Raw genomic sequence first — 15,741 nt, 5'->3', positions numbered from 1 at the left:
TTTGCAAAAGAGCTGTCCACAAAAAGATCTGGTTCTTCTTCTCTTTCCATGTCTCCTGTAGGTTGCCAGGTAGAGATAACAGATGGTTTTGGCTGGTTTCTGTCAGTAAGCACAAGACACAAACTCAAAGCAAACCATCACCTTCTAAGACATGAATGCCAATTGTACATGTCACAAGTAAAGAATGCTTTTAAAGGTTTTAAATTAATCATCCACTAAGAGATGTTCAGGATACCCTGAAAAGCAGAGGTATAGCAGGAAAAAGAGTATACTAGGATTCAAGAAAAATGAGTTCTAAAGATGACACTTAATAGAAATTAATTTTTTCTTTTTTGAGACAAGGTCTCGCTCTGTCATCCAGGCTGGAGTGCAGTGGTGTGATCATGGCTCACTGCAGCCTCCACCTCCCCAGGCTCAGGTGATCTTCCCACTTCAGTCTCCTGAGTAGCTGAGACTATAGGCATGTGCCACCATGCCCAGCTAGTTTTTTATTTTTTGTAAGATGAGGTTTCTTTCTCTTTTTTTTTTTTTTTTGAGACAGAGTCTGGCTCCATCATCCAGGCTGGAGTGCAGTGGTGCGATCTCGGCTCACTGTGAGCTCTGCCTCCCGGGGTCACACCATTCTCCTGCCTCAGGCTCCAGAGTAGCTGGGACTACGGGTGCCTGTCACCAAGCCCGGCTATTTTTTGTATTTTTTAGTAGAGATGGTGTTTCACCACGTTAGCCAGGATGGTCTCGATCTCCTGACTTCGTGATCCACCCGCCTCGGCCTCCCAAAGTGCTGAGATTACAGGTGTGAGCCACCACGCCCGGCCTCTTTCTCTCTTTTTCTAACTTTTATTTTAGGTTTAGGGGTGCATGTGAAGGTTCGTTACATAGGTAAACTTATGTCATGGGGGTCTGCTGTACAGATTATTTCATCACCCAGGAATTAAGCCCAGTAACCAATAGTTACCCTTTCTGCTCTTCTCTTTCCTCCTACCCTCCACCCTCAAGTAGACCCCAGTGTCTGTTTCCTTCTTTGTGTTCATAAGTTCTCATCATTTGGCTCCCACTTATAAGTGAGAAAATGTGGTATTTGATATTCTGTTCCTGAGTTAGTTTGCTGAGGATGACAGCCTCCAGCTCCGTCCATGTTCCCACAAAAGACATGATCTCATTCTTTTTTATGGATGCACAGTATTCCATGGTATATATGTATCACATTTTCTTTATCCAATCTGTCATTAATGGGCATTTAGGTTGATTCTGTCTTTGCTATTGTGAATAGTGCTTCAATGAACATTCACATTCATGTGTCTTTATGGTAGAATGATTTTTATTCCTCTGGATATATACACAATAATGGGATTGCTGGGTCGACTGGTAGTTCTGCTTTGAGCTCTTTGAGGAATCGCCATACTGCTTTCTACAATGGTTGAACTAAATACACTCCCACCAACAGTGTATAAGTGTTCCCTTCTCTCCACAACCCAGCCAACATCTGTTTTTCTTTTGACTTTTTAATAATAGTCATTCTGACCAGTGTGGGAGATGATATCTCATTGTGGTTTTGATTTGCATTTCTCTAATAATCAGTGATATTGAGCCTTTTTTTCATATGTTTCTTGGCCGCATGTATGTCTTCTTTTGAAAAGTAAAGACAGGGTTTCACCATGTTGCCCAGGCTGGTCTTGAACACCCGGGCTCAAGCAATCAATGCGTCTTGGCCTCCCAAAGTGCTAGGATTACAGGTGTGAGCCACTGTGCCCAGCCTCAGAAATAGATGCTTAAAGAAGTACTTGCAAGAGCAACAAAGGCATGGATTTCTGAGGCATAGTTTGTAATGGCAAACATTGATTATAAAGTCCCAAATATCCAACAAAATAAAATTAATAAATTCAAATATCAAGCCCTGCATTATTAGGAGTGAAAAAAATTCAAATATCAAGCCCTGCATTATTAGGAGTGAAAAAAAGTAAAATGACATCTACTAGTATAGAAAATTGTTGAAGAAAAAATGCTAAGTGCCAAAGCAGGTGCAAAACAATATATATAATACGATCCCATCAAAACAACAATGTGTAAATATATGTATAAACATTTGGAAGAATATAAATATACTAAAATGTTCATTGTGTTTGCCTTTAAGGGAGGAGGGTTATTTTTCATTTTTATATGAAATCATTTCATAATGTTTTAATTGTTAAAATAAGCATGCCACCAGTCACAGTGGCTCATGCCCATCATCCCAGCACTTGGGAAGCCGAGGTGGGTGAATCGCTTCAGGTCAGGAGTTTGAGACCAGCCTGGCCAACATGGTGAAACCCCAACTCTACAAAAAACACAAAAAAAATTAGCCAGCTGTGGTGGTGTGTCCCTGTAGTCCCAGCTACTGGGGAGACCGAAGCATGAGAATCACTTGAACCCAGGAGGCAGAGGTTGCAGTGAGCCAAGATGGCACCACTGTCTTCCAGCATGGGCAACAGAATGAGACTATCTCAAAAAAAAAAAAAGAGAGATATATATATATGATACATTATATATATGTATAATAACCACATCCTATGTAAATGGCCATTGAGCTAGGCATCATGCTAGTTAGATACAAGTAACAAGAATATTTATCCTCAAGCAGCTTAGAGGTGAATTAGAGAATGTACAGTATACCTATTTTTTTAACACGTTTATTATCACCAATCCCTGAATTGGGTGGTTTAATTATTTAGAGAGGAGCTGTGCTGTGACAATCACCTTTTATTTGATATCCTAGTTTATTTACAGAGTAAACATCTTCATACAGCTTTTATCAAAGATAACTGGGACAAGGTCAGTCTCTGAACGAAAGTCCAGAAATTCACATGGAGATTTTAGAAAGTTTCATGGCTTGGGCAATATTAGGCCAAATAACACCCAAAGGCCACCTCAAAGCCCTTTCTGTAGCTTGAAGTTCTTTCAAATGCTTTTGTTTCTGTTTTGCTTTTTCAAAAAATAAGTGTACCAATTTTCCCTCCTTCCCTTTTCATGCCTTTCTTAGTTATTCCATTTCTTTATGAAGAATAAGTGAGCCAATATGTGTGATATGATTTTAATTTTATTAACTTATTCCTCTTTTAATTTTCTCACATTTTATCTGCTGTTCCTGTACCTATTTCTAACAATCTTCACTTTTCCCTTCACCAGAGTAAGCCTACAGCCATTGCTACTAACTTTGCTTCTGTAACAATTTACTTATTTATTTTGTTGTTTTTGTTTTTTATTGGTTGCTTTGTTTGTTGAGGCAGTGTCTCACTCTGTTGCCCAGGCTGGAGTGCAGTGGCTCACTGATCACGGCTCACTGCAGCCTTGACCTCCTGAGTTCAGGAGGTGATCCTCCCACTTCAGCCTCCCGAGTAGCTGGGACTACAGGCATGAACCACCATGACTGGCTAAATTTTTAAATATTTTGTAGAGATAGGGGTCTTGCTATGTTGCCGTGGTTGGTCTCAAAACTCCAGGCCTCAAGTGATCCTCCTCCCTTGGCCTCCCAAAGTGCTGGGGTTACAGGTGTGAGTCACCACACTCAGCCAACAATTATATTTAAAGCTGCACCTTTAGATATATTACCACATTTGTTTTTATGTAGCCTTTTCCATCAGACTGTAGGCTTCTTGAGACAGAACTTGTGCAATTTTTTTTAAAGACATATTTATTGAGATTTAACTTACATACAGTAAAACTCACTTTTTAAAGTATACAGTTCTATGAGTTTTGATAAATGCATTCTGTTGTGTAATAACCACTATAAGAAGATACAGACTATTTCCATCAGTTCCTAAATTTCCTTACACCCCTTTGTCAATCCCCGTCCCCCTTCCTCCACTAAACCTGGGTAACTAACTGCTAATCCATTTTCTGTTCCTACAATTTTGCCTTTTTCAGAGTTACATAAATAGAAGCACAAAGTACATAAGCAGTCTTCTGAATCTGGCTTCTTTCACTTAGCATAATGCATGTGATTCATTCATGTTGTTGGGTCAATCGGAAGTTTGGTCATTTTTATTGCTGAGTAGTATCCATCATGTACACGTACTGCAGCTTATCCATATGGCAACTGGCGGATATTTGGATTGTTTCTAGTTTTAAAGCTTGTGCTTGCTTTTTTGTTGTTTTTGATGTGTATACAAAACGGTGTATCCCCAGCACAGAGAATTTCCATATATATGTGTGATGCTTTCCTCTTGCATATTATTCTAAGCTCCTCCCTTTAAAAATATCTCATTTTCATTTATGTGTGTGTTTCTCTTTCTCCTCAGTCTTTTGATACTCCTCCCTCCCTCCCCTCACCTGCTACTGAAATCTACATTTTTGTAATACAGCTGGATTTTGGAGGAAATTCTCTAAAGCAGAATATTTCTTGGCCTTTGTCCTCTTCCCTTTTTTATAGTTTGCAATTTCCAAAGCCCAAAGATAGTAAAAAGAAACCTCTTTCAACTCAAGCAAAACAAGATTGTGACTCAAAATGTTGGACTCTATCAGTTAAAAGTAATTTTTCTCCCAGGAAATAGATCTGCACTGATCTGTAAGTGACTTTTAATATGTAAGAGGTCCAAATAAATAATACCTTCCTTTAATAAAACAGACTTTTCTCCTTTACTGCTTCCAAAATCTATTGAATTTAAACTCTTGGGCTTGAGTTAAAATTGAAGCTGGCAATTTCAGTTAAAAGAGGTTGTTAGACACAGACTTTTTTCTTTTTCAGGGGCCTTTCTTCACAGCGGAAAAACTATCAGCCAGGACTCTGAAATCTAACTTGTGTCACAGGTTGATCTCTACCTTTCAGCTCTAATATTCCATTACTAATAAGAAAATGGAACATTAGGCTGGGTGCGGTGGCTCACGCCTGTAATCCCAGCACTTTGGGAGGCTGAGGCGGGCAGATTCCTTGAGACCAGGAGTTCGAGATCAGCCTGGCCAACATGATGAAACCCCATCTCTACTAAAATTACAAAAATTAGCTGGACATGGTGACACATGCCCATAATCCCAGCTACTCAGGAGGCTGAGGCATGAGAATTGCTTGAACCTGGGAGACAGAGATTGCAATGAGCCGAGATAGTGCCATGGCACTCCAGCCTGGGCAATACAGTGAGACTCTGTCTCAAGAGAAAAAAGAAAGAAAATGGAAAATTAAACCTTTATTTGAGAAGAGTCTTTAAGAAATGTGAGGAGACACAACATCAGGAAACCTTCAGAGATTGTGAAAACCAACACAAGAATTCTTCATGGAGCATCCAAGACAAACACAGGTAGATTCCTTGCACTCTAAGGATGCAGTTCTTGACAAATCTTTATTTCCTGGATGTATTCTCTGTGCTGTTAGGTGCTGACATACAAAGACTAAGAAAATCAATTCTCCATTAAGGCACTCATCTTAAGGTGGCATCAAGATAGAGTTTCTTGGGAACCGAGTTTCTAGGTAAAGTAGAAAAGTCTAGGCTTTTTGTGTCATCAGAGAAAAATGGTGTTACTCAGGAAAAGGGTGCTCAGAAGTGACCAGCAGAGAGCACTCCGGCTTATGAGACTTACTTCTTATTATTGCCTATTAACAATAGAAGGGTGGTAGGGGAAGAAGTGACAGAAATCCCCAGCCTCTCAGTCTTTGCCAAGTCTCTAGCTTACCTCAGTGTTTGTCCCTTGATCAAGGTCAAGGCCCCGGTCCTCCAGCTTGTCAATTTGACCCTTCAGGGTCAGCATGTCTTTTAATAAGCTGCAAACAGACCAAGAGACTAAGTCCTGCAGATTAAGAAAAATCACCCAAGAGAGGAGGTAATTTTGATCTTTCAAAAATGAAATACCTTTCCCATATAAAAGGATGCTTGGGTAATGCTTGTATTGCAATGGGAAGTAAATGAAATTCAAAAAAGTAAAAAGTACTCTAAGTAATCTAGGTAATATTAAAGAGATATGAGGCCTAACTGGACACAGGAGCTGAAAATTAAAAGAATTAAAATGTAAGTTTATAAAATTTCTAGAAAAAAAACCCAGAAAATTTGGGGGACATAAGATTAGGAAAAGAGTTCTTAGGCTTAACATCAATTGTATAATCTGTAAGAGGGAAAATTGATCATTGAACCTCATCAAAATTAAAACCTTTACTTTGGCCAAAGACCCTGTTAAATGGATGAAAAGACAAATTACACACTGCGAAAAATATTTGCTTAACACATATCTGGCAAAGGCCTTGTATCTAGACTATATAAAAATCTCAAAAAAACTCAACGTTAAAAAAAAAACCTATCCAATTAGAAAATGAGCAAAAGGCATGCATAGAAATTTCACCAAGAGGCTATATAGATAGCAAATAAACACACAAAAGGATGGTCAACACTCATTAGCCATTAGAGAAATGCAAACTAGCACTACAATGATATAGCACTACATACTTATCACAATGGCAAAAAAAAAAAAAAAAAGAAAAGAAAAAAAAAGAAAGGAAGAATAGTGATAACACCAAATGCTAGTGAGGATGTGGAGAAACTAGATCACTCAAAAATTGGTGGTGGAAATACAAAAGGTTTCAGCCACTCTGGAAAATTGTTTGGCAGTTCCTGTCAAAACTTAAAACTGACTTACCATATGTCCCAGCAATTTCATCCTTGGGTAATCATCCCAGAGAAATGAAGACTTATTTCCCATAGTACATGTATGTTCAAAGTAGCTTTATTCATAATAGCCTCAAACTGGAAATTACACATTTGTCCTTTAGTGGATGAATGGTTAAACACACTGCATAGACTCATATCACGGAAGACTACTCAGCAATGAAAAGGAAGGAAAGATCAATACATGCGACAATTTGGATAAACCTCAAAAAAATTATGCTGAGTGAAAAAAAAAAAAAACAATCTCAGAAGGACAAACTGCATGATTTCACTTATGTAGCATTCATGAAATAGCATAATTATAGACACATGGAACAGATTTGTGGTTACCAGGGGTTAGGGATGGGTGGGAGGAAATGTGTGTATAAAGGGGTAACATAAGTGCGTCTTATGCAATGATTCAGCTGAGGATCTGATTGTCATGGTTATGCAAGGCTACACTTCTCATAAAATTGCATAGAACTATACACATACGGAGGAGTGCATGTATAAATGGTGAAGTCTGAATAAGCTCTCTGGATTGTACCAATGTCAATTTCTTGGTTTCAATGGTACACTCAAGTTAGGCAAGATGTTACCATTCAGGAATGCTGAAACTAAGGGTTCTTGTATATATATATATATATGTTTGAAACCTCCTATGAATCTATAATTGTTTCAAAATAAAAAGTTAAAAATACAAACGGAAGCATAGGTAAAGAGGGTTGTAAAAGAAAAAAGGAGACTAGTTTCATATTCACCTTCTAGTTTTTGGTCTACAGGTCTCTGCAAACTGTAAAGCCCTCTGGCACAAATACTTTACAACATTAATTCAGAAGGTATTTGTTCAGCATTTACTGTGTGCCAGGTATTATGCTGAATGCTGGTGATTACCATAGAGAATAGTATAAGCAAGGTCTTTGCCCTTTTGGAGACATGATGTAATGTGGGTTTGCAGGCAGATAAGGAAATCCATTAAAAATTAGAATGTTATTAATGTTTTGGGTACTTCCGCTTTCAATCAACTTGGAGTAACAGGGATTGGATTTAGCCTCCCATTTTAAGCAATTTTAAACTTGAAAGGAATATATGAGACAATGGTTTTCAGACATTGAACAACAGACAGTGCAGGACACGGATCCCTCAGGTGGGAAACAAGTGAGATGGGCTCTATAGTTACTTCAGATTACTCCTGGAAAGAGTTTCTGGACTTCAAGTCAGAGAAAGGGGATGCAGGAGAAGGCTGGTGGTCTCCACGAGCTGAGAAGATGAAGTTAGAAGCTCAGGGAGGCCACAGGGATTAGATTTGCCCAGCAGAGTGACAAAGAGGAGAGAGCTGCACAGAGAAAAAGCTCCAGAGATCTTCCCACTTGAGAAAGCCCCACTTGGGCCTTCAGCTGAGGCACTGATTAGCACACAGATGTGATAAAACTACTTGAAATGGGAGGGAAATCATAGCAGATTGAAGTGGGCAGAACAATCTCTAAAGATCAAGCAGTGCTGAGAATAATTGGCAGAGTGGAAAACTCTTGTAATATACAAGCCGTCAGATAGACTACTCAGAAGGTATTGTTTCAATAGTGGAGCCATATTAGTCCTCGACTAAAGGCTGCGTTGGTTCTGCCCTACAATGATTAAAAGCAAGCCTCCAAAGGGTCAAACCACTTCTAAGTAACTTAACTGTGTTCCAGAACAAAGCTCAGAATTTAAGTGTACACACAAGTGTCTCCAGAATACTCAAAACCAAATGAGGTACAATTGACAATGTCTGGCATTCAATGAAGAATTACTAGGCATGCAAAGAAGCAGAAAGCAATGGTCTATATGCTTATAAAAGATTGGGTGCAGTGGCTCACACCTGTAATCCCAGCACTTTGGGAGGCTGTTGGGGGATCACCTGAGGTCAGGAGTTCGAGACCAGCCTGGCCAATATGGTAAAACCCCATCTCTACTAAAAATACTAAAAAAATTGGCCAGGTATGGTGGCACGTGCCTATAATCTCAGCTACTTGGAAAGCCAAGAATTGCTTGAACCCAGGAAGCAGAGGTTGCAGTGAGCCAAGATCACGTCACTGCACTCCAGCCTGGGTGACAGAGTGAGACTCTATCTCAATAAATAAATAAATTAATTAAAAAAATAAAACTTAAAAAAATAAATAGAGGCAGTATTAGAAATGATCAGACGATAGAATTAGTAGATAAAGTTATTTTAAAAGTTATTATATCTATATTTTATTGTCCAAGAAGGTAGAGAAAAACATGAGTACATTTAGGAGAGATACGAAAAATAGAAAAAAGACGCAGATCAAACTTCCACAGACATAAACTACAATGTCTGAGATGAAAAATACACTCAAAGGGATTAATGTTATATCAGATACCACAGAACCAAAATATTAGTGAATTTTAAGATATAGTGATAGAAAGTCTTTGAAATGAAACACAGGAAGAAAAGAGTTAAAGAAAAAAAAGCCCAGAAAATCAGTGAGTTATGGGTTATGAGACAACCTAACGTGGCCTAAAACACATGGAATTAAAACACTTGATGGTGAGAAGAGGGAACAGAAAAAATATTTAAAGAAATAATGGCTCAAATTTTCCAAATTTAAACTACAAACTTGCAGAGCCATAAGGCACAACGTACTTTAACAAAAGAAAAATTAAGAAAACTACATAAAGGTTGATCATACAAAAATGATTAAAAACTATATATATATATATATATATATATGGGGGGGGGGGGAGAGAGAGAGAGAGAGAGAGAGAGAGAGAGAGAGAGAGACAGTCTTGCTCTGTCGCCAGGCTGGAGTGCAATGGTGCGATCTTGGCTCACTGCAACCTCCACCTCCTGGATTCAAGCAATTCTCCTGCCTCAGCCTCCCGAGTAGCTGGGACTACAGGCACATGCTATCACGCCCAGCTAATTTTTGTATTTTTAGTAGAGATGGGGTTTTACCATGTTGGCCAGATTTTTTAAAAAATTTGAAAACAGCTGGGAATAGGGCAAGAAAGATTTTATTTGTAGAAAAATACAGAAGAATGACAGCCAACTTCTTGTCAGGCACAACGCAAACCAGATTTCAACAGCATCTTTAAAGTACTGAGAAAAAACTGTCAGTATATAATTATATACTCTGCAAAACTATCTCTACAAAATGAAGGCTTTTTTTCAGACATAAAAAGCTAAAAGAACACATCCCCAGTAGAATTGAATCACAGAAAATAGTTTTGGGTTTTTGTTTTTTGTTTTTGAGATGGAGTCTTGCACTGTCGCCTGGGCTGGAGTGCAGTGGAGCGATCTCGGCTCACTGCAACCTCTGCCTCCTGGGTTCAAGCAATCTTCCTGCCTCAACCTCCTGACTAGCGGGGATTACGGGCGCCCAGCTAATTTTTGTATTTTTAGTAGACACGGGGTTTCACCATGTTGGCCAGATGGTCTCAAACTCCTGACCTCAGGTGATCCGCCCACCTTGACCTCCCAAACTGCTGGGATTACTGGTGTGAGCCACCATGCCTGGCTACAAAAAAATAGTTTTAAAAAGCCCTTCAACAAAAGGAAAATGATGCCAGATATAGATTGTATCCGTACAAATGAATGAAGAGCACTGGTAATAGTAAATATGTGTGTAAATATAAACAATTTTTTGTTACTTTAAAAAATCACCTTAAACAACAGTTAATTGTTTAAAGCAAAAAAATGAAACACAACAAAAACCCCTGACATATCATGGGCTTATATTCAATACAGAAGTAAGATGTATGCCAACAGTAGTGCAAAGGCTAGGAGAATACACATAGAAGTACAGCATATGTAGGAGGGAAAATATTACTTGAAGGCAGATAGCGATAGTTTAAGAATCATTCTATTTAAGCCAAATTAACTATTTTTAAAAAATGATGAAAAAGGATGGGCACAGTGGCTCACACCTATAATCTCACCACTTTAGGAGGCTCATGTAGGGGGATTGCTTGAGGCCAGGAGTTGGAGACCAGCCCGGGCAACATAGCGAGACCTTGTTTTTACCTACACACAAGTTTTAAAAATTAGCTGGGCATGGTGGTGCACACCTGTGGTCCCAGCTACTCAGGAAGTTTTAGGTGGGAGGACCACTTGAGCCCAGGAGTTCAAGGCTGTGGTGAACTACGATCACACCACTGCACGCTAGCCTGGGTGACAGAGCAAAACTGTCTCAAAAAAGAAAAAAACAAAATAAAGAAAAGGATGAAGAAATCATTTATAATGATAAAGGGATCAGTTCTTCAAAAAGACATAATAGTCCTAACATTCATGCAACTAAAACCAGAGCCTCAAAGTACATGAAGCAAAAACTGATAGCTCTGCAAGCAGAAATAGACATATCTACAGCTATAGTTGGAGATTTCAGCACTCCTCTATTGATCATCTATAGAAGTAGGGAGAAAATCCATAAGTACATGGAAGATCTGATAACACTATCAACCAACCTGACTTGACTGATATTTGTAGACTACTCTACTCACACAATAGTAGAATACAAATTCTACTATTGTACTGCACACATATCATTTACCAAGATAGACCATATTCTGAGCCATAGAACAGGTCTCCATAAATTTAGAAGGAGTTGGCTGGGCACAGTGGTTAACACCAGTAATCCCAGCACTTTGGAAGGCCAAGAAGAGAGGATTACTTGAGGCCAGAAGCCCAAGACTAGCCTGGGCAACATGGTGAAACTTCGTCTCTACAAAAAATACAAAAATTAGCTGGGCCTGGTGGTGTGCACCTATAGTCCCAATTACCAGGGAGGCAGAGGTGGAAGGATTGCTTGAGCCTGGGAGGTTGGGCAGTGAGCTGTGATTGCGCCACTGCACTCCAGCCTGGGCAACAGAGTAAGACTTTGTCTCAAAAAAGAAAAAAATTAAAACGAGTCAAATAACATAAAATTTGTTCTTTGGTCACAACAGACTTATCTGAGAAGTCAGTAAGAGAACAGTATCTGGAAGATCTCTACATACCTGGAAACTAAAATATACTTTAAATAATCCACGGGTTGGCTGGGCGCGGTGGCTCATGCCTGTCATCCAAGCACTTTGGGAGGCCAATGTGGGCAGATCACCTGAGGTTAGGAGTTCAAGACCAGCCTGGCCAACGTGGCGGAACCCCACCTCTACCAAAAGTACAAAAATTAGCCAGGCACGGTGGCGAACACCTGTAATCCCAGCTGCTCAAGAGGCTGAGCAGGAGAAACGCTTGAATCCGGGAGGCGGAGACTGTAGTGAGCCAAGATCAGGCTATTGCACTCCAGCTTGGGCAACAGAGCGAGACTCCATCTCAAAATACAAAACATTAAAATATATTTACATATATAAAAATAATCCATAGGTCAAAGAAGACATCAAAAGGGACATTAGAATGTATTTTGAGCTGACTGAAAATGAAAACACAATATATAAAAATCAGTTTGATGCAGTGGAAACAGTGCTTAGAGCGAAGTGCAGAGCACTAACTGATTATTATAATAGAAAAAGACAAGAGATCTCAAATCAGTGACCCAAAGTTCATCTCATGAAATTAGAAAGAAGATAGCAACATAAGCCTAAAGTTAGCAGAAGAAAGGAAACAATTTTTTAAAAAGCAGAATCAAATGAAAATTTTCAAAAAGCCAGAAAAATGATAGCATAAAACCCAATGAAATCAAAAGCTGGGTCTTTTAGAAAACCAAAAAATGTATAGATCTCTATCCAGACTGATACAACAAAAAGAAGAGAAGACACAAATATTCAATTTCAGGAGTAAGTGAGGGGACATCAATACAGATGCTAAAGATATTATGTAACAAGGGAACGTTATGAATAACTTTATGTCAATATATTTGACAACTTTGATAAATTGGGCACATTGTTTGAAAGGTACGATCAACTTATTACCTTTAGCAATATATCCTGAGTAGCCCTATTACATCTATTAAAGAAATTAATATATACAAAATAACATTCATAAATTAAATTTTTAATTAAAAACCTTACCACAAAGAAATTTCCAGGCAATACAGTTTCCCTGGTGAATTCAATCCCACATTTAAGGAAGAAATTATGCCACTTCTACACAAACTTAGCCAGAAAATCAAACAAGTCGGGGGAAAATCCTAATGGTTTTTTATATGGCAAGTATTATTCTGATACTAAAACTAGACATTACAAGAAAAGAAAATTGTAGGGCAATACCCCTCCAGGAGGAATTCTCCATTAGAGGGAAAAGGTAAGAGATCCCCAGTGGTCCACATTCAACTTCTGCAATCCTAGCCACAGGAGAGTTCCTCGGCCTTTGCAGGCCCTGAGACCAGTATAGGGAGCTGTCTGGAGTCCATGTGATGACTGTTTCAGAGAAAGAGTTTGCCAGGAGCCTTACACAGCCACTGAGACCAAAGCAGCTGCAGCACAGCACCATTTTGAGAGCCCAGCAGCCGCCAGACTACCTCCTGCCTGGGGCCCAATAGCCTCTGCATCTCCACATCCTGGAAGCCCTGCTGACATCCCTCTACATGAACCCAGACAGCTGCAGTATTCACTATCACAATGCCAACTGAACCCAGCATGTAGCCAGGTCCCCAGTACTCTAGCTCAAGCAGTGTATTACACCCAGGGAACAGGGTGTGCAGTGCACAAGGAAGGCTGCCCCAAGGACAAAGGGAGCCAAAGTTTGTGTTTCCCAGAGCCTGAGAGCCACCTGCCTGGAGTCTCTGCCACTGACAGTGTGTTAGTCTGTTCTTGCATTGCTATAAGGAAATACCTGAGACTAGGTAATTTATAAAGAAAGGTGGTCTATTTTGGCCCATGGTTCTGTAAGCTGTACAGGCATGGCACCAATATCTGCTTGGCTCCTGGTGAGGACATCAGGAAGCTTACAATCATGGTGGAAGACAAAAGGGAGCCAGTGTATCACATGGTGAGAGCAGGAGCAAGAGAGAGAGAGAGGGGAGAGGTGCCACATTCCTTTAAACAACCAGATCTCATCATGAGGACACCACCAAACCATTCATGAGGGATCTGCCTCATGACTTGAACACCTCCCACTAGGCCCACCTCCAACATAGGAGACCACATTTCAAAATGAGATTGGGTGGGGACAGACATCCAAACCATATGGGTGCCAAGTTGACAAGGAGTTGACTTGTGATAGTTAATACTAGATGTCAACTTGACCGGATTGAGGGATGCTTAGATGGCTGGGAAGTCCACTCCACTAGCCACTATTGGCACCTGTGCCTGCCACCCAGGGGCCTGAGGGACCATTGTTCCTGGATGTGTCTGTGAGGGTGTTGCCAGAGGAGACTGACATTTGAGTCAGTGGACTGGGAGAGGAAGACCCACCCTCCGTGTGGGTGGACACTATCCACTTGGCTGCTAGAACAAGGCAGGTAGAAAAGGGGGAAGAAGCAGCTTGCTTGCTGAGTCTGCTCACTCTCTCTTCCTGTGCCATGCTGGACACTTGCTTCCTCTCCTTCTGCCCTGAGATATCAGCCTCCAGGTTCTTTGGCCTTTGGACTGTGGAACTTGCACTAGTTGCTTTCCAGTGGCTCCTGGGCCTGCAGCCACAGACTAAGGGCTATGCTGTTGGCTTCCCTGGTTTTGAGGCTTTTGGACTTGGACTGAGCCATGCTTCTCTCTTTCTCCAGCTTCTCTCTTTCCCCAGCTTCCAGACAGCCTGTCGTGGTACTTCACCGTGTGTATTAGTCTGTTCTCACGCTGCTAGTAAAGACATACGTGAGACTGGGCAATTTATGAAGGAAAGACCTTTTAATGGACTCACAGTTCCATGTGGCTGGGGAAGCCTCACAATCATGGTGAAAGATGAAGGAAGAGCAAAGGGACATCTTACATGGTGGCAGGGAAGAGAGGGCTTGTGTAGGGGAACCCCCTTTTATAAAACCATCAGATCTCATGAGACTTATTCACTGTCACAAGAACAGCACAGGAAATACCCGCTCCCATGATTCAGTTACCTCCTACAGGGTCCCTCCCACAACACATGGGAATTATGGGAGCTACAATTCAAGATGAGATTTGGGCAGGGACACAATCAAACCATATCACCGTGTCATCATATGAGCCAATTCTCCCTAATAAACTAATGCAACTATAGATATAGATATATCCTATTGGTGCTGTCCCTCTAGAGAACCCTGACAAATACAGACAGCAACCCTGGAACCTCCAGCAGCAGGGCTGCCTTGCAGCTGCACATACCTTCAGGAGGCCTGGGGACTGGCCCACCTGCGCACCATCCTGGGGCCAGATGATAGGTCCACCCACTAGCCACTACTGGCACCTGTACATACCACCCAGGGGCCTGAGGAGCAGCCTACCCCACCCACTGCTATCACTGTTGGCACCAGAGTACACTATCCAGGGGCCTAGGTATCAGCCAACCAGGCCTGCCTCTGCCAGCCCATGCACACTATCAGGGGACCTGATGACAGGCCCATCCCACTTACCAGCATCACTGCTAGTATTCCATTGCTGCACTGTCTAGGGGCCTGGGGACTGACTTGCTCCACCCACAGCCATTGACACCCACATACACTATCAAGGGGCCTGACAACAGTCCTGTTCAACCCACCCCCACTGCTGCCTAAGCATGCCATCCAGGAGCCTTGGTAATCAACTCACTCTGCCTGCCACTATTGTCAGCCATTCATGCCATCTGAGGGCCTGAGGACAGGTCCACCCTGCCACTGCCACCATCAATAGCACTGGGGGCTTGTGCACATCATTGAGGAGTCTGAGGACAGGCCCGCTCCCCATGTTGCCAGCACCAGTGCCTGCCATACATTATTTGGGAACCTCAGGATCAACCTGCCTTGCCTGTCATGGCTAGTGCCAACACTTGCCTTCTGTGGGCCTGAGGATGGGCCCTGCCCACTGCCACTGTCTATGTACATTGTTCAAGGGCCTGGTGATAGGCCTACCCTTCCTGCTGCCTGCACCTATGTGTGTTTCATGGGGGCTTAGGGACCAGCCTGCCCAGCCTACAGCTGCCATCATCACTGGTATCTACCCATTCATGACTCTTAGGGGCCTAAGGACTGGCCCACCCAGCTCACTGCCATCACTGCTGGCACCCTGCACATGCTACCTGGGAATCCAAGGATTGGCTTGC

At 41.3% G+C, this 15,741-nt stretch overlaps 1 protein-coding gene across 1 annotated transcript in view; it reads right to left on the bottom strand.

The window, feature by feature from the left end:
- The window catches only part of SMCO2 (single-pass membrane protein with coiled-coil domains 2), a 34,189-nt gene that overhangs the window by 8,747 nt on the left and 9,701 nt on the right, over window positions 1-15,741 (bottom strand). Inside the window, 1 exon segment of the mRNA XM_025402955.1 lies at window positions 5,641-5,728. Within this exon segment, the coding sequence (XP_025258740.1) occupies window positions 5,641-5,728 (88 nt within the window).

Source organism: Theropithecus gelada, chromosome 11 (genome assembly GCF_003255815.1).
Source record: "Theropithecus gelada isolate Dixy chromosome 11, Tgel_1.0, whole genome shotgun sequence".
NCBI classification, from domain to species: Eukaryota; Metazoa; Chordata; class Mammalia; order Primates; family Cercopithecidae; genus Theropithecus; species Theropithecus gelada.
The sequence above is the reverse complement of the archived record's forward strand: the minus strand, read 5'-3'. Positions and strand labels throughout refer to the sequence as shown.